Here is a 24730-nt window from a genome sequence, read left to right on the forward strand (position 1 = left end):
CAATGCAGAGGCAGGGATAAACTAAATGAAACATTGGCACATCTGGAAAGATCTGATGTACCACTGGGACAGTGGAGTCTATTTTCCTGTAAGTGCAAGGACTACAAAGGAAACCTGCAAACCTGTTAAATAGAACTGGGGTATAAAAGGGAAGGGAAAATTGTAATTTTAATTAATGCCAGGAATAATAGCTATTTTCTTCTCTTCTGTTAAAATGGTTGTGGAAAAATAGGGCTACAGAGCTGCTACGGCCATCAGCGGTAGTGTTTCTCTTGCTACCAACCAGCCTTCAGCTTCCTTAACTATGTTCCAAATCTCACCTCAGAGCATTATGTGGGGCACATCTCAATTCCATATCCTTTAGCCCAATCCCCATGCTTTATTCCTCTTAGATTCCATTTATCTGGTCTCATCAGAAGGTTTAAATGAACCAAAGGTGGTCCATATTTTTAACATAATAAATTACCCCAAGCTCCCCCTCAAGATCTTTCTCCTCACAGCTGCTGTCCTGTAAGAGATGCTGGTGGGTCAGAAGTGGCAGTGGTGGCTGTGGTCTGACCCACATCCTACATCCCCAGCATCTGAGACACCGGCTGTTCAGCACAGCTCCAGTTCCAGTCCATACATGCATTCTGCCAGCAGGAAGTCCCCAGCCAGCAAGGGTGAAACAGGAGTGAGCACTGGGCACCTAATCAGAGAATTCTGTGAGCCCCTGCTCCACCTGGGTCTGTCCTTCTGTCACCAAAGAGCTCCATTTTACTTATTGTTTTTTATAGCTGATCTTCATCTACCCAGATGGTTTTACGCTGCTCTTCTGCGATCCTGTCTTTTATTGTTCGGATAAGATCTTCAATACTGCTCCACGCATCTGCCTCTACAGAGGCATAAAGGCATGGCAGTGCTTCCAGTTCTTTCTCCTTCAGACGGCACATACGTAAAAACTCATCTTCAGTCTCTGGCTTTGGCAGTAGTTTCCTGTATCAAACAGGTAGACCAAAAATAAATGTCTTACTTTTAAAGTTAATCCTGTAGCCCCAGTTATCCCATCAATAATTTATTTTCTACTGACTATATACAAGCAATAAAAGCAGTGGAGAATACAGCTACTCCAGGTCTATCCTCCCCCCTATATCCATGCTGCCACCAAGGAAAAATATTTGCTATGGGGAAATAATTTAAGAGGACTGAATGTAGGGAGAGTGCAAGTGTTTACAACCTTTCCTCTTCCAGCTAGAATTACCTTAAGAAATGCTGTGGGAGTACTGAGCATGGAGAAAACCACATATTCTTCAGTCTCATCCTCCCACCATGCTCATTGCTATCGGTGACAATGAAAGAGTGCTAGATTTGGGGAATTCCTACTTTCCCCAGTTGTAAGATTTCAGGGAGGAGTCATAGGAGGAAATAGTGCACACAGAAGCACCAGATGAAGAGAGAAGAGGTTCTTTATTTCTCTCAGTGAGAACATTATTAGACTCAAGAATTATTCACTGAATAAGACAGAATATCAAATATGCAAAAGGTTTGATACATTACCTGAACCTCTTGATGTTTTTCTCTGAAACTCTGATAAAGAGAACAATAGGATATATCCTGGCTTTGATTAAATCCTTTGTGCAGCTTATTCCAGCTTCCAGGAGACAATGCTTGTTCTAAAAACAAAGTCATAACAGTGTCACAAAGGAACATTCACTGCTGTGGAATCTTGACATAAAGGTATCCATACCTTATGGGGTCACCTGAAAAGCTCTCCATTTGCCATTGTACTGATTTAAAACCTTTTATTCAAATATACATTTAAAGCCCAAACTCCTCCTATTGGTTTAAAACCAGTCAGTCAAATAACAGCTGAGCTTAACAGCTTTCTGAAAAGGTTTAAAATAGAAAGGAATTGATCTAAAGATGAAGAGCATGATAAAATACCAGTTTTACATATATACACAAACACATATACTTGCTCTTTGTTCAAAGAGAACATCTACTGCAACTACTTGTGAGAGAAAAAAACAACACTTCAATTCTCCTTTCTTCCATGCTGTGCATCAAATCTCCTCTACTTGATATGAGATCTGTGTCTTTGACATTGTTATCTTTGTATTGTACACCCCCATGTCTGCGTTTCAGGCTATCCTTCCTTTTGTCTAAGTCCTTGTATCTCTTACTCTCTCGTATATTCATATATACTTATGATATGAAAAGGAACTGTATAAAGGATGGAGCATAGAAAATGAAAGGATATTTTGCTGCATCAATGTGGGTCATCACTGGGAAAGAGCGAGAATATAAAAGGATATGGCTGAGGATGAAAAAGAAAAGGAAAAGCAAGAGCATAAATAAAAGCCACTTGGGAGAATAAATATAAATCTGAGCTTGAAAGTGGACAAGAGAGAGAACATGCAACTGAAAATTGGTCAGTCTCTTATTCAAGAAGAAACATAGCTTGCAGAGATTCACAGATAGCCTAGCGAAGGGACACAGGGTACTCTAAGCACCTTGGCAGTGACAGCCTCAATATTGGCAGGTACAATACATTCATATGTGTTCAGATTCTTTTCTCTGCTGAAGATGATAGTCTCTGTTCTTTGCTTCCTTAAGAACTCTTCCTTTGTTACAGTATCTGGAAAGAGATGTGGATGAGGACAAACTCAAGATCACAACAACAGAACACCTAGAAAACTCTCCAATAGTACTTCACACAGGATGTAAGGGCGGTTCAGGGAAAGAAGATGAGCAATTAATTGTCTCAACAGCTGCCTCATTTCTTCCATTGAATTCAATTAAAGCTTAATCTGATCACAGCTGAACATCTCAGCTATATCCTGCACCAATGAGTCCTTGGGCAATTACTACAGCACTATGAAGGCATTAAATTAAAACAGTAAATACAATTCCAGCACCTAATGTTATATGGTAACATTTCAGGGCTGGAGGATGCTGACAAGTGCTAAAAAAAAAGGTCTCTTCAGTACAGACTCCTAAACCATGGATTTAGTGTTCCAACATTTGTGTTTAAAGTTTCAAAAAAAAAAGGCTTAGGTTGCAATGTGTAACACTGGCCCCCTTGTGAATTGCAGCTCTACATCAAAGCTTTTGTTTTATGTTGCAAGACAGGCGATATTTATTATAATACTTAACTTTCCAGTTTCTCTGTCTGGATAACTTTAAGACTGCATACTATGTGGTGGGTATTGAATATTAGTGTAAAAATGAAACGTCAGCTGTGTTTAATGCTGTGTTGTATACAATCCTTCCCTACAGCAATCACGGCATGGCGTATTGCTCTAATAGTAAATACTTAGCATGGAAGAAAATCAGACTTTCAAATAGATCAAATGCACAATCTTCACAGTCTCGGATGAGATACAAACCTAAAGTCGCTCTAGGGAAGATATTCCTCATAATAGCAAATACTAGAAACAAATTAATCAAAATTTCACATTGCCTAGATGTGCAGTCTGCAAACAGTATGCAAACAGAAAGAGCACTCGCAGCATTTCAGTCTCTGAAGGGCATCCTAGCAACCACCCAGCATACACATGGATAATATTCATAGACACAGAATCTCATAACCATGTGCATTGGCTGTCTCAAAAACATTCAAATATCTCAGATAGTCTCAAAAAGTAGGATTTATAGCTACACATCACTCTGATGTGACTTGAAGTACCTCAAGAAACTGTCACGTGTGCATGCCCCTACGTGTGCACGCATATATATGTTCCTATTTCCAACATCGAGGGCTAACAGTCACGGTCCTCTTTTATCCCATTACCTGGCTTGCATATGTTGAATTCCAGGGCACCTCCAGAGTTGAGAAGCTTCTGTACCAAGGTCTTGGCAAGCATGGTGGGAGTGAAAAGTACAGGGCGCCTGCGCTCACAGTGGATCGGCCTCACCAAGCTATACGGGATCAGACTGAGCCTCTTATTGATTTCATTTTCGGAATCCACATCTGAGCAAAGAACAAAACATTTATTCTCTGGTTTCCTCTCCATCAGTATTTGGAGAAAAAGAAGGAGAAACACAAGAGCCAGAAATGACACGGTTAGTCACAGTGTTCCTCCCTCCTCTGTTGCTGGGGTTGTCTTTACTATATATCCACTAGTATGACGTCCAGCCTAATACTAAATAATTCAAGTGCTTTTTGCTTTCAAGAGATCATAGAATCATAGAATCATTAAGGTTGGAAAAGACCTCAAGGATCATCAAGTCCAACCCAACACCACCTAACTCACTAACCCATGCCCCTAAGCACCACATCTACACATATTATTATTTCATACTTTTACAGGACACTTGCATGGAGAATCTTTCTGCTTATTAGCTTGACTTACTTTGAGTTAAATGTTTTTGGGCAAAGAGCAAGAAAGCACCTAGGAAGAGCTGCCAACCAAACAGGAAGCTTCACTGTCCTAAACTTGCCCATGAATGTTTAGTGCTCCGAGCACTTTCAGCAAAATCAGTGTTTTGGTCACAAATGCTGTTGAATTTTTTGCACAGAGTGGGCTACAGAAGTTAGTCATGGGAAAGACCTTTGACATTTTTTCACAGCCACGCAGTTATGTAGGTGGCCTTTATATCAGTGCCACGTGCGTTAAAGCTATTACTATTTTATATCCATACCTTCTGGTTTATCAGGCAATGGCTTCTTTGCTTCAGATGAGGTCCGTGCCATACCAGAGGGCCAGCCAGTGACGATACGGACTCGCTCATTGCTATTCATACGCTTATATTTGTTTTCAGACCTACTGACAAACTGAAAAGGTGAAGGAAGAGATTTGACCCTCATTTCTTACATTCTTTATTCTCCCGTGAGTTCAACAGCCCACACTTGTTATATACAAGATCTGAATTACCTATGTCTAACAAAGACAAGACTCCGTGGATCTGTTGACTGAATTCTAAGGCTCTTTAAATATCATAGATCTGATTCAGAGCCTTTGTTAATCCTCTTTGGGATTTCTTATTTTGTTCTCTGCTCTTAAGTAGCATGTTCTTTTTTTTTGCAGAGCTCCCTGCTATCACCAGCAGAAGCACTGATGTGTCCACAGCAGAGTAACATACCCACTCAGTATTTGCACAAATGGATCACAGGTTATACCCAAAACTCTGCCTCTTCTTTGCTGCACCAGAGAGACTTAAAACCCCTCAAATGGCACAGTTTTACCCTGAAAAATAGGCTTCATGCTTTCATTCCCCATCCACCCAACTTTTCTTCTATCCAGATATTAATTCCTCCTCCTCTGTATTTGCTAACCTTCACAACCATCTTCCTCCAAAGACTTTTTTATTTTTCACCCACACAGTCTCTGTCACGCTCACAGCCACTGACCTACAATTAAAGGACTATTTTCTGATGGAACCTCATTCTCACAGAGACTTGGGGATTTGGTCTAGCCCAATGGACTTGTCCTTATGCTTCAAGCAAAACACATTTCAGCCTCTGATGGCAGACACATTTGATTCATCAAGCTACATTGGTAATGGAAGGCATGCACTTAAAATCAAACACTCCACATCACAGTTAGAGAACACAACCCATTCATCTTTTTAATATATTAAATCTCTTTTCAATAGGAATAAATCCCGATACAACCTCTACACCTCTAAGGTGAGGTTTCTGTGGAAACCAGGATAGCCTGAGAATATCTGCTGTTCAGATGCACTATTTCAGACGCTGCACTGAGGATTTGAACTTTATTACCTGTAATATTTGGCCCAAAAGAAAGCTTGCTCTGGATAGGCGAGGGCTGGTTTTTGGGTCGCTCTGTGGCGCAGGCTCCTCTGGCTGCAATGTATTCTAGTGAAAAAGAACGCAGGCAATTTTCTTTCCCTCCCTCTTTTCTTTTTTTGGTTTGTTGGTTATGGTTTTTGTTTTGTTTTGTTTTTTTAATTCCCAACATTTGAGAAACAGAACAAGCAAGAGCAGATAATTTATTTTTCCAGTAGAACGGATAGTGATTGATTCCTATCCATCCCAAATACCATGTTCTAAACAAACTGTAGACATAGCATAGGCTACACTGAGAAACACTCCTTCTGTTACTGCTCTTCCACATTCCTTTCTTCACAGCAGACTCCTCTCCACAGCTTATGAAAAAGATAATTTCTGCACCAAGAAATAGCATGCAAAGCTTTTGCTTTCACTAGCATCTCTGCCAGTGATCTCTGTCCCTTTGATAACAGGGACTGGACTACAGAAGGAATGCATGACACTTAACCTTGACTGAAATCAAATGCAAGCACTGGCTATGGTGTCTCTGCAAATGTTAGCAGCATATATGTCTCCCAAGCTCTAAAAATAACTTATGGCAACTAATACACCAGGAAGTTAGTTTTTAATTATGTAAAGATGGAATTCTTCGGTCTAAAGAAAGAAAAATCAAATTACTTTCACTGAGGGAAAAGGAGAAATTGGCAGGGCTGTTGTGTGTGAAGACCTGATAATCTCACTTCTCTCCATAGTGGGTAGGTTGGAAGAGACAGGTCTTTCTAAGATGGGACAATGATCACTCTGTGGATTAGATGCTTGTTCACAGTGGGAGAGAAATAATTCTGATTATTAACTCCAAGCACACAGCTTCTTCCTCATGTGGATATGAAGATGCATTAGAGGCTTACAGGCAGAGAAGAATCAAAAGGATTAACTAAGACACAGAACAGATATTAGACTTTTAAAGTATACTCCCTCATAGCTGGAAGGTTTAATGGTGTGCCAGAGCTAGGTCCATTGCCAGGGACAATATTATTTAAAGCAAATATAAGGTGTCCATTGCCTGGGACAATCAAAACCTATGTAGAATGTAAACAGGACTTTCTGTAAAATTAACATCATGAACATGAACAAGTAGCAGTGGAGTAACAGGTGTTAAAAAGACCTTGTTTGTAGATGCTTACCCGCAGTGCCCGAAGGGTATTATAGGAGCTTTCTGTCTCATCTCTGCTTCCTCTGTGCATCAGCCGCTGCAGCTTCACCAAAAGAAGTTGCTGGGCTCTGAAAGAAAGGATGGAATCACATAGATCAAGATATCTTTGAGACTGCTCAGAAAAAGGTTGGACTGTAATGGGTCTGAGCCTACAGAAAAGATTAAATAGAAATAGCAGTGAGGACTGACTGAACCACACAGTAAATGCAGGAACAAAATAATGAGCATGACTGCAGTGCAGTTAAGGATTAAAGAATCTCTATGGCGTATTTTCCTCTGATACTCTTTGAGAAGCACACATTATTCTTTCAGGTAACAGCTTTCTAAAGTCTCCTTTCTGAAGCTTTGTAGCTCATACGACAGTTTAACGTCACCAGGCCTTATCTCAAAAATTAAGACATTTCCCTGTTTAGAGGGGAAACGTCCCCTCTCTCAGGGGGACATTTCCCTGCTCTCAGCCCTGATCACTCAGCATTACGCTCACCGGTTGTAGCTGGGAATGGTCCCCATTTCCAGATCCTTGTCAGTGAAAGGATCAACCCTGGCACACAGCCACTGGTACGTCCCCTGGTACATGGTGTCAAGAATATGAACAATCTCATCACATTTCACTGACAAGGTACAGCATTCCAGCTGGCTGGAGATGTTCAGATTCAAGCGGATATGAAACGAGTCTCCCGACGTGATCAGCCCTTCTTCTAGTTCTGACAGCAGTTTACGGTAACCTGCAGCGACAAAGGAAGGGGTGAAGCATGATCAGCTGCTGGTCAAACTCAGTATTGTCACATTCCTGGGCATCCTCTGGGAGAAGCACACAGCACAAACTTCTGAAGCTCCTTCAGGACAGGGCTTATACTTCTAGAGTGCTAGTTACACTAGTTACAACAAGGTTACGGGTCTGCACCTTGAAGACGCTAACGGGGCATTGATTTAGAAACAGCTCATGCTGCTGGTATCAGAATCTGTGAAATTTTCTCATTATAATGATACTTTTAGGTAAGTCCATTTTCAGTACTCCACACATGACCTGTGAGACAGAGAGCTTATCAGCAAAGATGCAGACACAGCTATAGTTCTATCCTCTAAGTACAGCTTGAGTTCTGCCACCAATTTTAATGACGAGGTATTCCCTTTATTATTAGCTCTAATTGGCACTCCCACAATCTATGGCATGCTTTATCTTTACTTAAGTGGTGCTCAAAAAAATTGCAGTATTCCTTCCTACCTTTGAAACCATAAAAGAAATTCAAAGACATCACTTCATGTGTGATCTATGCAGCTGAAATTCTCTAACCAGCATTAAAAAAAATCATATGCGCCAGTAACATATGGATTTTGGAATGTAATTTTTGATCCATAACCTGAAATTATCATTACAGGCCATGAACACTAAAATCAAATTCTGACACCACACATGAACTCCAGTTGTTGAAGATAAGATGAAGCCACAAAGGTAAGAAACAGAGAAACTCCATCAGGTAAACGCTAAATCAACTTCAGCTGGATAAAGATGATTCAGCTCACCACATTACGTTACAGAAAACTATATGTGAAAATAAGTTCAATGTGTTTTGTGAGTCATGTCATTATTGGTCCACCATGTAAACCTTCAGAGTCCTGTAGTAACAAGCATATGGGCTTCTTTTGTTGTCAGCCACAATGCTAAAAGCTGGAGTAGTTACACAGGGGACCTATAATTAACATCAGTGGACGTGCTTCAGATTTATACCAATACAAAGGATATTCTGGTTCTGCCATTCTCATCCAGACTAGTTAGTATAATAGACCCGGGACTGTTTGAGATGAGAAATACTTTTGGTCTTACCTTCGTGATTTGATTTATACTGGAGTGTTACTGGACCACTGCACCTTTGAATTGTCCAGTGAACTTCTTCCTTTGTGCAGGTATCCAAGGGAACACTCTGATTTTCCTCTTTGATGCAGCACTCCAACTAGATATGAAAGAAATATCACTCTCCAGTGTGGGTTCAATCTCTCAGTCAATTATATCATTTTTTTTACAGTGACAATCTTTTTCTGATTAAGCAATGCAGATACTTTGCTATCAAGATGCAGATTACATTCTAAATGTTTAATTGCTTTTCTCTCAAATTAAGAATGCTAGCAGTCAACTGCAGCTCTTTGACAAACTCAGGCTTCCCAGTAATAAACAGTGCAGGAGTATCAGTTGTGGGGTTTTTTTTCCCCTTGGAGGCATTTTAACAGGAAAGTGGTTTGGGAACACTGTTAATGGAGGGAAAACTAAGCAAAGAGCAACCTAGCAGAAACATTGTTGAACTCCTGCTTATGATGCTGGGAACAGCTATGCAGCTGTGCAGCCCTTCCCATTCCTATTGCAGCTGTATCTGTTTCTGTTCCTAACATGTCTGGTCCCAGGACAGGCCACTCTAAAGAACGGTTTAGGAGTCATCATGCTAAGCTAAGCAGCACGAACATCCTTTCAGGCAGGAAAGTACTGGGAATTTGAGAGCAAATCCCATTCTAGTCTTTTTAAAGGGGCTGTACTATACAATACAGTGTTAAAGCAAGCGTCAGTTGCTCTAATCTCTTCTATGCACAACTGCTGTAAAGTGCAAAATGTGTGTATGTGTTGGACAACTGTAAATACTGTTCTCCCATATTTTCATGGTCAATAGTAGATTTTCTTCTGCACAAGTCATATGCTTTGTCATTAATGCAAGATGAAAGAAGAAACAAAAGAAAGGATTGTGGTGAGTGTGCATGCATGTAGGTGGACAGACATCCAATACAGTTTGTTGATTATTTTATGCTCACCATTAGGATTTGGTGTCCCTCCCGAAGGCCTGCTTTCTCTGCAAGTGATCCTGTCTTGACAGAGCTAATGAAGCTCCCTTTATCGTTACCCCCGACCAGAGTGATTTCTGATTTGAGGCTGTCTGCATTCAGTGTTATGCGCTGGATAGTATGGCAGGAGTTTCTAATGCGACCAACAGATGTGACAGAGGGACGAAAAGGTCTGTGTTCATGAAAAGAAGTAACAGACAATTATCTCAGCTTTAACTATCACTCCAGAGTTAAATGTATGGATGATGAGAGACATATAAATAAACTTTTAGTGTTATCAAGCACAACGACTCAAAAAGAACTTCTCATTACTGCATAAGTTCTGTAGAAGAGCATCTAGACAGCCTCAAGTGCTCTGACATGACTGAATAGCTCAGGTGTATAACAGCATCTCACCTAGCAAACTGTGGCAGCAAGATAACAAGATCACAAGGATAAATTTAAGCCTGTAGAACATTTTGTCTGCCTTGAAGTTTTTGAAATTTTAGGATGACCTTCATTGGTTTACAGGATACGAAAGGTCTCCAAAATAACATGTAATACTGCTGCCGACATAAAGAAGTAAAGACTTGGCACAGGATCATGAGATATTTATGTCAAATAACAACTTGTAACATCTTCTTCTTGCCATTATATCTTCAGCAACTAATAGATAAATGCAGGATCTCTACTACAGTAGCCTTTCCCCTCAGTCTCGGTCTAAGGTAGGTAAACTGGCATCTCAAATACCTTTCCAGAGAGAACTTTCTAAATATGGAGTTGACATGCTCGAGCTCATAGGCATCCAGGCCTTCTGACTGATGAGAAGAAGAGGAAGAGTGCACCGAAGGAGCTCCATGTGACTGCCTATCGTGACTGTCATCTGAAAACAGTAACGAGAAGCAAAATGAGTCCTAGATAGAGTGACAAAGATGAAAAAAGGGAAAGTGAACTGACTTGTTTTTTTCTTAGACTATGTGTCCCATCTTATTTAGACCAGGAGTTGATTATTTGACAGGATCTGTAGCTGATGAACTAATCATACAGATCTCATAGTTAAAACTATACTAATGATGTTCTCTTGCTTACCATCTAGCTCCAAAGCATCACATCCAAAGCTGTCATTGTCCTCTTCAGCCAGGCTGGAATTAAAAACAAAGCATGAGGTAAAGGGAGAGAGAGGCGGGGGAGAGAGAGAGAGCTGTTCACTTTCCAACTTTCATCCGATTTCATTAAGTTTGTGAAAAAGAAAGATGTTGGAAGTGTTGCATCAGGCAATGGTGCAGCTGCAAAAACATAATCAAGTAACATACTTGTGGGCCCAGGGAAGAAGTAGGAAGATGGCAGGAAGACAGCATGTGCCAGCCAGCATGGGAAGCATGTGAAACAGCACCAAGATTCAGAAGGAAGAATTGCTAACAGCAGTGAGGGAATGAAGATAGTGCTTAAAACAAAGGGAATTTTTGGCTTCAGGTGAAGGGTGAGTTGTGCAGCCAGCCTGGGAAGAATCATCTATTTTTACACAATGCATAAGCAGGGAAATAACACACTTTTTCCTACATATTAAATTATGATCTCACTTTTTTCACACAAATCAAGATCAGATGAACTGGGAAACCTGAAACTTGGCACACAAACAGCAATTATTTTGGATTATGTTCACAACAGAGATAATTTTCTTCTTAGTAGCTAGAATAGCACTGTGTTCTGGATTCAGCACAGGATTTGGTAGAAGGACAATATAGAAGAACCTAAGGGAGACTAGAATAAACTGCCTACATCCTTAGCAGCCTAGAAAATTGTGTGGGAGACCTAGCTGAAGATGCCCTTAATGGAAAGCTGTCTTGCAAAGCTTTACACATCTTTAGGCAGAGATGGCAGTCTGCCAGAGACAAGTTTGTTTTGAAAAGCATTAAAGATCTAAATAAAGTTCTGATAAAGATTAGATCTAAAAAAATAGATCTAATAAAGATCTAAACCTTCCACATATATAGCTTTCTTTTAAATCTGTTTATGTGGGCTTTTTTCTTTTCTCCTTCTGCTCAGAGCCTTTAGGGAATGTATTTGTACCTTCTGATACAAACACTGATGCTATTGATACCAAAACAGTATGTCCACGTATTGCATTGCTATAAACCTTTTAGAAAAGGGGACAGGGCCATTTAGGGGACTGCGAGGCAGGCAAGGTCTCTCTCCTTCCTGCCACTAACTTCCCATTCCCCCGTAGATCCGATTTCACTCGCAGGGGAAGTCCGCAGGGCTGTGACCTGACAGAAGTGGAAGCTGCAGCAGAAGGTGAAGCAGAGGGCAATGCATCTCTCTGCCCTCATTGCTATGCTGAGATACAGAGCCCCGAGCCCAAGAAAAACCATCTCCCAACTCCACTTCTCCTCCCCCCATTCCTTGCAGACATTCAAGCATCTCTGCTCTATTTTGGCAGCTTACAGAGGAGAAGGAGGGGCTTTGAGAGAAGGGGAAAGGACAGGGATACAGACACAGGCGGCATGAAGCTGAGAAGCAAAAAGTGAAACCGTGTCAGTCTTCCAAGATAGAGCACATTCTCCAATAGGGTGCCTAGCCCTTTAAGTACTGTTTCTTATTATTTACAGGAAAAAAGTCAACGCTGCAGTGGCATTGCTCTGTCATTCATCCCAGCAGAACCATCGTAGACACCCTGGGTGTTTTGGACAAAATTAGGGATGAAGAATGGCAGCCCTAAGAAGTTTAGAAAGTCAGCCCTCTGCCTAACAGAAGCTCTCCCACTAGAGACGGACACAAGGACATCCAAGTCCCTTTTTACCTCCTCCTTGTGACAACAGGTTCTGGGCATATTTCACCAGCGTGGCTACCTACCTGCAGTGAGGGGCATCCTCTTTGCAGCGTCGGACTATTGAATCATTTCCTGGAGGCTCAGGAGTGGTAGACATGATACTGTCATTGCGATTCCTCAGGGTTTGCTTTAAAAAAAAAAAATGACACAAAGGTTATCTGTCTTAAATGTGCTATAATTTCTAACTTACAGAAGCATTAGGCTGCTAGCCTGCCAGTGGTACTCTGCAACGTGAAGCACACACAACAGTAAGAAAAATTGATTCTAGATGCACAGAATGCTACATACAAGAGCATTCATATATTCCAGTATTTTAGCAATACGCACAGCTTGTGTGCTGGCAGAGTTCCTTTCTCTGTGACCACAGGACTGGCTGATTTACCAAACAATTTTAACTTTACCCTTGACGTGTGGCGTATGTGCTGCACAGCTGACATATAGGAGGAAGCGGATGAAAAGCAGAATGTATGTATACTTATAAATAGTAGAAATGATGAAGAAAAATACAGATCTCCCTACATTCAATTATTAATCTAGTACACTGGAAACGAAACTCTAAATTGTAGTACAGGGAAGACAGTAGAAGTCATCTAAATACCCAAGAGATATTCCAAAGAATATTCCTAACCCAGCTAAGCTTATTACAAGTGGCAGGGAGTTCTTTCCTGGCTATTCTTGGGTATAATTTTCATTTCCTAAGGGCAGCATTTTTCACGGTGTTCTAGAAAGATGTTTTGTTCTTTGTTATTAACACTCTGCAAGAGCACTTTCTCTGTCTGCTTGTCCTGCTGTGTCAGTGCTCACATACGTATAATGGAATATCTACCTTGGGAGATTATGGGGATACAGCAAGCAGGGAAGAAATGGTTTGGCTATGGTATGCAGAAATTTCCAGCTGTGATCTGCACCCCTTTTCTCACTCACTGTTACTTATTGACAGGAAAAGCATTAGAGAACTCAAGAAGAAAAAAAAAGCCTGAAAATTTTCTTAAATAAATTACAAAGCAGCTTTTAAAGAAAATCTCTTCCTTCTAACAGTAAATGTGAAATGGTATAAGGAGACAGCAAGAGGTCATAAATACCTTTGAAATATCTTTAAATAAACAGAAACCAATTCTGTGATTTTGGAAGAGGCTAATAACATGGTTCTAACAAAATGCTGGTAAAAGGATTAAGGGAGCTTCTGACAAGGGCCTTGAATTTGATCACAGCTGGGAAGCTAGTGAAGTGCTAATACTTGGTTGTGAAAGCTCTGAACCACATTCGGAGAGGCAGTCACTGACAGGCAAGGGGCATCCGAAGGCTCCTTACAATTTTGCTGACTTCACAGCTGCTGATGGAGTTACTGATGGAAACAGAATTAGAGGAACTCGTGTCTGTGCGGCCATTGCTGGCATCAGCCCCATCTTCATCCTGTGCTCTGACTGCTGCGCTCACAGATGACAGAGAAAAATACAGACACCAGAGAAAATTATGTCAGATCACTTTCGATACAGAGTGTTTCACAGATTTGCAGCAACACTTAGGATTATCTTTCCATTTCAGCTTATCTTGTGCCCCCCACCCTGTTCTGGTCAGGGGCTCCAGCAAGCGCCCAGCAGCTCTCTCCTTCATTGCCCGTCAGCTTCCCCACAAAATGCAGAAACGCACGCTGCTCTGGACAGCCTCCTGACAACTTTTCCTTTCAATTTTTTCCCTTATGCTTTTATGAGATGTATGAACATTTGACAACTTAAGGATTATTTTATTCATTTATGTTTTAACTTCATCATATGGATCTGCTAGTCTGCAATAAGGCTGTCTCACTGAATTGTGCTTTTTTTTCCAACCAAAAATTTACAATGGGGACTAAGAAGCTTGAGATCCCTCAGCAGCCCCAGGTAGCACAGCCTGAATGTCTTTTTGGACTCCTCCTCTTCCTCAGCACCTCTAATTTGTACTCATGTTGCAAATTACCCGATACCAAGCATACTGTTTAATATCTTGCAACAGGAGCCATGTTTCCCATCTATTTTGTACAACAGTGAGCATGCTGCTGCACATAGCAAATAAAGGAAGTGCTGCCTAAGATGGTGTTTGGTTCGAGAACAGTGTTATATAAATAAGAGGAATTAGACATAGATCAAACACGAGTATAGAGCAACAAATTTGGTAACTTGACAGCTGGCTGATGGGTGGGTCAACCTGCCTCCCCCTCAGCCTTTGCAATGCTTGAGATTTAAAATTAATTCCTTTTTGCTGAAGGACAAAGGAACTCATTAGATGATCACTAGATTAGAGTCTTTTCAGCTTGAAGGATTTTTCCAGCAACAAAAATGGAACAGTATAATGACTTTTGGTACCGGTATTACAACAATGACTTTAACATTTTTGTAAACTAAAAGGAAAATTGAGTAAACAGAAAATATGGGATGCAACATTGTGCATCTGTGGAGGTATCTTTGGACGCAGAGGACATTCAGGTAGAACACTTGACTGCTTTAAATTATTACATTTTTCACTATGAGAGAAACTGTCTATTTTGCTGACTTGGACTTAGTTAAGAATTTCCCTGGATGGCATATTGGTTAAAACAACTTGAAGAGATTAAGTGAATGAGACAAAGCAACAGAAAAGGAATAAGGACATGGGTGCTCTTTCTGACCTTGAAACTCCGATGTTTTGTTCATGCTGACAGGGGATTTAGCTCTTGGATTTATCTAAAGAAAGAGGACAAAAATCAGCACAACTGCAGAATATTCGGCACGCATTGTAAACCAGATATTTTCACCCCTTTTTTCACTGTTATGCTGCAATATATTTACTTTCCTTTGAACAACACAACCCATCATTTAGAACACAAGGTATCTAAAGTGAACGAGAGTTAGCGACCTAAATACTTGTAAAAGCTTGGCCCAAATGCATTGCAATTTCCAAATTCTGCTGAGGGAACAAAGAGACAAAAGGTGAAGTGGGTGCCTTGGGACTGGCTTCAGGCAGCTGTTAATACAACAGGCATCCCTTTGGCATTTGCAATGTAAAAAATGCAGCTCTATTGCCATAAGTAATAATGACAGTCAGAGCTCAGAAAGGTTATGAAGGGCAGGGAGAATTCAAATGCAGATGAAAGGAAAGAGAAGCTCAAAACCCCGAATGTTAGATTGTATAGTTTTTACAATTCATGAGTGTAGCATCAGATAATAGCTGTATGAATGCGGCTAGTCGGGGAAATCATGGACCTAACTCATGCTACCCCTTACTCTGAAGTGAGAGAAAATTGCTATAATTTAATTCTAAATTAGGCAGTTAATTTTGCTCTAGATTGTGTCCATTTCTTTCTATTATTTGTTCCAGCATATGTGAGCTTTTCCACCAACGCTTCATTCTCCACCTTCAGTTACTTGTCTGCTGGACTTTGGGCATTATGTCATTTTTTTGCAGTACTGTTAAGGAGGCAAAGAATCAATTTATTGACAATGCTCCAAGAACATGAATGAACAGCAGAAGCTTGAGGAGAAAACAAAATGGGGAGAAGGGGCAGAAAATGGTCTATGAAGCCTGATTGTATCTGCTCCTCGAGATGCAAATCACCACAGGGCAAAACCTGACAGCTCACTATCATACAAACCTGTTCTTATCTTTACAGCACAGCACTTTCGGAGGCATGACCGCAACATGTGTTATGTCTCTTAGTTCCAACAGTCCCTGCGCTATATCACTCCACCCTCGCATTAAGACATACCTGGATTCCCTTTAGATTCACCCTTCTCTTGAGTCGAGCTTGATCAGGCAAGAAGAATTTGTTGTCTTCTGGAGACTCTTCAGAGGTGGAGGAGTCATCCGCTTCCTGACCATTAGCTTTTGGGCTAGGACTCCCAAAGGTCTGGGAAATAATAGTAATGGGTAGATTCCGTGGTAAACTCTAAAGATCAGAAGGAAACAGTTTATTTCTGAGACCAGTTTGGTACAATTCCTCATGACCTCCTCCCTTTAGAATAATCTGATTGAACTTTCTCCAACTCCACTGCTTCAGAAGCTCACACAGAATGTGGCTCCAGACCCAAATCAGTAACTTAGACTGACATTTTAGGGATTTCTGTTCACTGGAGCATATTCCTCAAAAGAAGTATTTGCGGTTTCTACCCCAGTGTAGAAATTGTCTTTCTTCATTTTCTTCCATTTAAAATCAAGTTGTGGAGTGCCAGCCTTTGAGAAGCTATGTGCGTGACACAGACAATTTGAACCCCACTGTACTGAAGAACTCACAACATTGACATTTAGTAGAAGAATATTATTTTTCAGTTAATTCATGGAGAGAATTAAAAGAGTCCCCTCTCCCTTCCACACCAAAATGTTTTTAAGATCAAGTCTTAAAAACCCACTCATGGCTGTCTTCCTCAGCCCTACCTGGTCGTGAAAATTGTTGTCCTTAGACAGCCGCCGGAGTTTGCATTCTAGGTTAACAATGCAAGCTTCTTTCCGAACCACCTCGATTCGGAGTTCATCATTTCTCTCCTCCAGCTCTCGAATTTGCTTCCTGTATTTATCTTTCTCAATCAGACAATGTGAATACTGCGTCTGAGCCTCATCACGCGAGCGGAATGCCTGCAGCGGAGAGAAAAAACCTGTTTTGCACCTGGGCACCAGACACCTTCTCCTGCTGGTTTTGTTTGTAAGGTGTTTGGAACAGGGATGTCAGAACTGGTAACCATTCACCAATTAACACAGCAGTTAGGACCAGGATGTGCCACCGTAGTACCATTAAAAATTAGGATGATGAGGGTGGTTCATTTCCAGCTCCCTCTTGGTTGGTGGCAAAATGCTCCAGAATGCAAACCAGATGACTTGACACTAACAGAAAGCCTGCAGTAGCTGTTAAGATCTTGGTCCTGCCTGCCAGATGCTACGCTGTGGAAACAACCCAATATTATCCTATGTTTAATTACTGTAATGCAAATTCCAATAAGTAGCAATTTCTTGTTAACTGTTTATTTTTTAATGGCATTTTGGGCCCAATTACCCACAAGTCCCCAAAGTGACACATATGAGATACAGGCTTTTGCTACTAATTTTTCCAAGTTTAACTGTTAGATACCTGGTCTCGCTCCTTTTCCACCTCTTCTAGCTGTATCATCACAGTGTTCATGCGGTGCTTGTACATCTCACAGTCTTTTCCTAGTGTTGAACACTTTAACTCCAAATCTTCTTTCTCTTCAAGATACTGGAAACGACACACCATTAACCACCACTCCTCTCAGAGGTCTCTTGGACACTAGCCTGAGATTTTCCATCTTTCCATCCTTCCATTTCTCACCTTGTCTCTCAAGTCCTCCACATGACGAATCTCCTCTTGAAGATTAAAGATCTTGTTGACCAGCTCATGACGATCTTCTAGTGCTTCCTTACGGTCATGTTCCAGGATATCCAAAATGGCTTTGTCCGAATCTGGCAAACTCCGCTTGTCAGCCTGAGGAAAGGCAGTTGTAAGAGACAGGCCAGCGAAAGAGAAAACAGTATTGCAGGGAGAAAAGTAACAAAAAAAATAACAAACAAGGAATAGAAAATGAACATGGTATTGCAATGGGAAAGCAGGAGAAGACATGGACATTTGTTCATATTTTAAAATAGTGTCAGAAAAGATGAATAAAGGCTGTCTTGCTGTCAGAATAGTCTGATGGAGGAACTGTTTTACTGTTTTATTGTACTGGCTATAATTTGATCCATTTTGGATGCAGTGACAATTCTTCACTCGAAGCTCTGCATTCAAAACTCTTCTCTATTAATCAGCTCTTGCTGAGCACAAAAATCACCCTTTGCCAAAGAGCAGGGCCTAAGAAAACACTCAGGGGAATTTTTAAAGCATGCATAGGGTTTGCAGGGCTGTGCTCAGAGAATATTAAATGTGCCTGGAGTAGCTTGTACCACTGCTTCATCTTCTACAGTGTCCAGCAATATTTTTTCGTTCAGATGTAAAATTAACAAGATTACCAGAGCAGGTTCCAACAAATAAACTGCCATCCAAAATTAACCATAAATGGAAGATTTTACAGGCGTAAAATGCAAGCAAGAGTATGCATATTTATTTTTAGAATACCTAGAATAAGTTGGAGATTTTAGTGACATTTTGGTTACCTAATATTTCTAAGTATATGTAAGTATTTCTAAAAGAAACTGCCTTTCGTTTATTTATACTTTCACTTAGGAGAATTTCAATCCCATTTTTAGCCATTTCATGATCATTTCTTTGTTTATTTAGGTGCTATAAGACCATTTCAATTAATATAAGAGATTCTACATGGACCAGAGCTCCCAGAACCTTCTATACTACACCCTCTTTTAACCTTTGAATTGGATTTGTATTAGAACTAAGAATCATTGGGCACTGCTGGAGGCTACAGCCATTTCTGAAAGGCATTCTATCGATAACTTTTTAAGTGCCATTTTAAAATGCCACAAGCCTTTTCCAGCAAAGTGCTAAGCACTCTCACATATATCCTAATATTTGGCTAAGCTCTTCACAGAGTAACACAGTAATCCTTTTTCCCCATCTGCCCCGAAAAAGGTTAGTTACCATCCCCGTGCAAGTTACAGCAGTGGTCTATGGGGCACTGGTAACTGGTGACCACCCAAGTACAGAAACCTTTATTATCCTCTGCTTCGTTAAGACCTTCTAGCACAGATATGACAACAGCCTAGCACAGGGTCCGAAGAGCCACTGTCAGGGATTTCTGGGCTGGCTGTTTAACACAGCTCTGCAGTGACAGACTGGTACAAAGAACTGCAGCGGGGCTAAAACACAGAGCTGAATGCTCAGCAATTAAACAGCTGCACTCTGCACCTTGAAAGAGCCAATCTCTCATGTACTGCTTGATTTATTAGATGACAACTTTTTTCTGGTAGAACTCCTCCTCATGCATGTGTTAGTACAAGGAGCAGTACAGACAGCTGGGAGCTATATAACCAACCTTCTGTTTTTCCAGACTTTGCACTCAAGTTCATCATAGCATTTCAAGCAGAGGTTTCACCCAATGCTTCCTAGCGTTATAACAGAAGTACGTGTCGAGTTTGAGGTGAGGAGTGGTAGCAGAGACCATGACACCTCCTCTTGTTCATAGTTACCAGTTTCCCTGTTATGTACTCAACTCCCTGCCCCTTACTGAAAACATGTGGGAGCTGTCACCGCTTGCTGCTTCTCTGTCCCACTCTCACAGCTTCCTCCAGACACTAGATCTGCAAGGGGCAGCCACCAAGGCAGGCTGTGAGGAGGTGTGGGTATGTCAGACAGTATGGGAGGAGAGGGTGGGGGTGCCTGGAGGCAAGGAGTGGTTGAAGCCTGCTGAATCCATCGTCTGGGTAAGCAGGAGGGGTAAGCTGAAGTGCCTGGAATTTTAAATGTAGAAATCTGCTTTTATACCTGTATGATGGACTGCAACTCCTGGATTTTAGTTTTCATCATCTCATTTTCCCGCTCCAGCTCCAGAACCTGTTCCTTTTTGGGTCGGTTTTCAATATCATTTTTGAGCTTCAAAGACTGGTTCCTCTCCAGCTTGCATTCCTCTTCCACCTTGTTCAAGCGATGCTTCAGCTGGTCAATCTAGAGCAGCCAGGGAGCAGCGAAAAGGGGAAAGGGGAAAGAGGAAAGGAAAGACATAATTCCTAGCTCTGATATTTACTGCTCTGAAAACATTCTTGCTTCCAGGTGAAAACCTACTGTCATAGGTGGAAAAAGTAGCTTAAACTGTGAATGCTAACAAGCAGCAGATAATTTGGTGTATGTGTGCATGTTGGATGTCCACAACATTATGTTCTCTTAATCCATTACAAGTATGTAAATCACCTGCCATTAATACACATCACTGCAGTTGGCATTTCTGTACAGTGATGCCTCTAATCACCTGGATAAGCAAATGAGAGCTTGACACCTTTCCACTGTCAGAGAAGGTCTCATTTTGCCAGATGCCACTGGCACCTTCCATTGCTGCTCCTGATTAAAGAAACCCAGAGAATTTATCTCACCTCTAACTGGAGGTCTCGGCTCCTTATCACAGCCATGCTCTTCTCGTCACTCAGCTGGGCATATCTCATGGCCAGATTGTAGTTCTCATCTTTCACCTTGACCAGCTCATCATTGTAGTTGTTCCTCTCCTCCTTCATCTTGTTGTATCTCTCCTGGAAGGTCAGCAGCTCTATCTTGTTCAATTTCAGCTGCTTTCGCTCATCTTCCAACTGGCGAGACTTAGCCAAGAGTTCACAGCGTTGCATATCTTTTGTCTTTACTTGCTGCTGAAGCTTAATGATCTCGTTCATCAGGAAATGGGTAAGGCCTTCGTGTCCCTCCTCCACTGAAAACGTTTGAACAGCTTATCAGCTTCTAATAAAGCAGCTTTATACTAAGTAGAATCAGCAGAACTAAGAAACAGATGTCCCACAATAAGAACAGAGGTGCAGAATATGCACAAACATGTACACATTTGTGTATCTAACTGTCAACACCACAAATATCACACAGCACACTATTACCAGAATCACAATATATGCATACAGCTTGTCTGGACAGAACATGAAGCCTTTGCATTTGTCTTGTTTCAGCTGAGCTGACAGGACTGTAGAAATAGCACAAACTTTGTAAAATGAATCTGTACAAGGACAATTGATCTGAATGCTTCAGGTTTGCTGCACATGTGCAGATCTTCAGCGTAAATTTAGTCCACTGTTCCAGTGTTTCTTCTCTTAAGATTTCTTATAATGGTTATCACTCCATTTGGAGCTCTTCAGCCTCATTCATTCAGCTGAGGTGTTTCTTTTTTATATACGTTACCTGTTGCTAGCTCATTTTGCATTGAAGGGGAATGAAAAACTGCAGAACGCTGCTACAAGATTAGCTTTTATTTCCATTTCTTGCCTGAAAAAATCAAACCCAGACTTCATGATAGTCCTTATTTCAACAGGCTCCTTTGGGACTGATTTTACTCACCAACAATGGTGGAAAATCTCCGTGTAGGTTCTTTCCCTGTCACCAGTTTGTAGAGTTCAGGGTAGTAAAACTCCAGGCTCTCCAGGAAAACGACATAGCCCCTTTGGCCCTTGGTATGGAGAATGTCTAGCAGTCGGCCTGGGTACAGAGAACAGAGAGAGGTGAGACATCAGCACTATGAGCAGTATAAGCAGGTACTGTATCCCCCAAGTCAAATCTGTTTAAGGTTCATCTCTGACACATCAATGCGCTGTGGAAAATCTGGCTGATTAATTGCGTCCAGCTGAGCTCATAAAGTAATGCCATGTATTTTTTATGTTTGTGCTGATCGTCATTCTGAAGGAGTGTGGGTAAATTGGTCGCTGGAACAGAAATTTCAAAAGACACGTTATTCAGTGCAGCCTTTCCCAGGCAATACTGAAACGCTAGGATGGCAAACCCTTCAGTGACAAATCATGAAGCACAACAAGAGAGCTGAAAACCCACTCTTGGAACGGCATTGGCTGCTGCTTGCATTAACTGAAATATTTGCCAAGGCTTTGATAGGAATATGAACCCCACGAGCTCCAGTCTGCTCAGCATGGAAAAGAATAATTGTTATCAAAATAGCAGGAGCAGATCCCCCCCTTTACATTAAAACTCCCGTAAATGAGATATAGGGTTTCTGTTTGATAATCTGTAGTTTGATACAGGCTCCCTCCAGACTTAGCAAAACAACACTGTTCAGATAGGGATACAGATGAAGCCATTCACAAAATAATTACCTGCTCGGTTAATTTTGGAGGGCAGCATAAGTGAGTTAAGCACCTCATCCTCATCTTGCTCATCGATTACTTTGCACTGCCGCAGGTACGGGGTCAGTTTGGCCGGGTTGATGTACCGGCTCAGCACGTGCCGGTTGCATTCTACGTTCTCCCACAAAGCTTCCTCCTCATCTTTCAGCGTCTCCAGGCAGTCATCCATCTCTGGCTCTCCTCCTTAACAAGGGAAACAATTGGCAAATGAACATCAAACAGGACGGTTTCTATCCTGTTACTTTTTTGTGCTTCCATGTCACACAGGAGCTTAGAATCCCTTCTGCTGCATCTGCCCGGTATGGAAACTGTTTGGACTGAAGTGCAGCCTGTCCACAGCCCATCTGGAAAGTGGCAGTTCAGGGAACTGCTGTCTTCTGTCTATGAACTATTGCATATTGCTCTCTGGTGATGAATCTGAAGCTCAGCTAACTCCATGAAGGTCTCCACAAGTCAGAGAATCCCTCTTCATATTAGAAGTGATGATAAAGGACACAGTGCAATGCAAGAAAGGGCGTGAGCTCAGAGCAAAGACAAATACCTGCTGCAGGCAACCAAGGCTTTCATTCTCACCTCCTTTGTTCCTCTCAGCTGCACCGATTTGAACCTGCATTTTTTCCTGCATATATGTGATGAGCCAACACACGTCAATGACCACACCACAAGAAGAGATAACTCATAAGCCAGCAGTTACGTATGTCTGCCTCCTGCAGCTGTGTATAGACTGGCTGATGTGTGGGTATGATGCAAGTACCTGTGGGCTCAGACCTTGCTTTTCTCCGCATGAGTGGATAGGTATGAGCGTTGTATCACTGAAGTCTGAAAATGTTCTTGACTCATGCAAATATTATCACATGATTTCTGAGTGCTTGCTAAGCAATTTCCTGCCAACTCCTAATTTGTAACCACCTCATTAGAGAAGGTTACAAGGCAGGCAACAGTGAGGTCGGAAAACTTGTACTAAAGAGGAAAAAAACTTTGTAAAAGTCTTTCCTTCTTCATTTTGTAATGTTAAGCTTTAAGACAAGTCTTATTTTTGCATTCTAGCTTTCTCAAGATCTGGTGATCCAGGTGGCACAAGGAAGATAAGCTTCTGTTTCAGGAGTTACTTGACCCCATCAGAGCCCATGGTATAAGAAGAATGTGCAGTTCTTGGGTCATATGAGACGAGAGCTGGGCTTTATGAGACTTTGCTGGTAATCAGTAACTAAAGACCTCAAAAGCAACATGTTGTTTTTCCTTGGACCAGAACAATTCTTTCCATTGTGTTGTAATTTCCTCAGCTTCCAACTTTAGGAACTGCAAAGCAGCCTGTGTTACGCTGAACATCACTGGGCAAAACCAGCTGCTAATCTGTGCAGCCAGGGCTATTAACTCCTCATTTTGCAAACTAAAAACAAAAGTGCTCATTTGCTAAATAACATGTTTCTTAGTGTTCTATCATTATGAAATACAGATTAGTCCTACAAAAATGTGTGTTCTTTCCTTGATGCTTTCAAAGGCCTTCCCAAATTGTCCCAAATCCTAGGTTGGGGTTCAACATCTCTATGAGAAAAATTTGGATGGGTTCCTCATCCTATGGACAGGTTAGGGGAGTATTGCCAGGGGTTTCGTTCTTCTCTTGTACTCCAGCAGCTCCCCCAGAGTTCTTTTCTTTGTAGTTTCGGAACCTCTTATTTAGCATTTGCTCTGCTGATTGCATGTAGTGACTGCTATTAAATGGGCTGGGGGACACAACAGTCCCCAGCGGGCACGGGAGACCAGGTCTGCTGCGTGGGATCCAGAATCCCAGGGGCATGGCTCTAGATATGGGAACATCTCTGGTCTTACGAACTCCTCCCAAGCTGGATGAAACTCTTACTGAATGCCAGTATTTATGTGCAGTAAAGGTGACACTGCAGTAATGAACAGTATAAAGGTAAAACAATAGAAAAAGCTCTGTGAAGTAGGTAGCAGTGGGAGGAATGCTAAAGGTGAAATAGCTTCATCTGAGGTACATACACATTCTCACGAAGCTCACTCTCCACCACTTATTCTGGAAATAACTGTATTTCACTTCAAAGGTGAATTTAACAAACACTACATAATTGGAGAAGCTGAACTTTTGGCAGTAGAAGGTAGTAAAGCAGAAGATCACACAGTACCTTAGTCATCTTACAGCCACAGCTGCCTGTTGCATCTAAAAAAAGGTGTGTTGCAGGCCCTTTAATTTTGGGGAGCGTACCAGGAAGCTCACAGATGGACCTCAGAGTGCAAAAGAAGCACTTGCTTGAATTTCATGAAATGCAAGATATCTTGTAATCTGCTGCACTGAACCAGAAATTATTACACACTGTCAGCAGTTCCCTCAGGACATTAGTAAGGGATTTCTCCATTAAATGATTCAAAGAAGAGTTCACTCATCAGCGTAATTCTCAGCAGG

The 24730-nt window shown here is 41.4% G+C and overlaps 1 protein-coding gene across 1 annotated transcript in view; it reads right to left on the reverse strand.

The window, feature by feature from the left end:
- Positions 1-349: 349 nt before the first annotated feature.
- The window catches only part of CARD11 (caspase recruitment domain family, member 11), a 40907-nt gene continuing 16526 nt past the window's right edge, over positions 350-24730 (reverse strand). Inside the window, exons 2-24 of the mRNA XM_010082299.1 lie at positions 22279-22491; positions 21515-21652; positions 20557-20882; positions 19955-20134; positions 17855-18007; positions 17636-17761; positions 16948-17145; positions 16283-16462; positions 15206-15260; positions 13873-13988; positions 12585-12688; positions 10821-10873; positions 10482-10614; positions 9723-9924; positions 8752-8878; positions 7411-7651; positions 6898-6994; positions 5705-5800; positions 4624-4756; positions 3773-3952; positions 2493-2617; positions 1537-1652; positions 350-975 (exon numbers count right to left, since the gene is read on the reverse strand). Coding sequence (XP_010080601.1) covers positions 771-975; positions 1537-1652; positions 2493-2617; positions 3773-3952; positions 4624-4756; positions 5705-5800; positions 6898-6994; positions 7411-7651; positions 8752-8878; positions 9723-9924; positions 10482-10614; positions 10821-10873; positions 12585-12688; positions 13873-13988; positions 15206-15260; positions 16283-16462; positions 16948-17145; positions 17636-17761; positions 17855-18007; positions 19955-20134; positions 20557-20882; positions 21515-21652; positions 22279-22491 — 3497 coding nt within the window. The 3' untranslated portion in view covers positions 350-770. The remainder of the gene's footprint in view (positions 976-1536; positions 1653-2492; positions 2618-3772; positions 3953-4623; positions 4757-5704; positions 5801-6897; positions 6995-7410; positions 7652-8751; positions 8879-9722; positions 9925-10481; positions 10615-10820; positions 10874-12584; positions 12689-13872; positions 13989-15205; positions 15261-16282; positions 16463-16947; positions 17146-17635; positions 17762-17854; positions 18008-19954; positions 20135-20556; positions 20883-21514; positions 21653-22278; positions 22492-24730) is intronic.

This window comes from Pterocles gutturalis, unplaced genomic scaffold (assembly GCF_000699245.1).
Source record: "Pterocles gutturalis isolate BGI_N339 unplaced genomic scaffold, ASM69924v1 scaffold23099, whole genome shotgun sequence".
Classification (NCBI taxonomy): Eukaryota; Metazoa; Chordata; class Aves; order Pterocliformes; family Pteroclidae; genus Pterocles; species Pterocles gutturalis.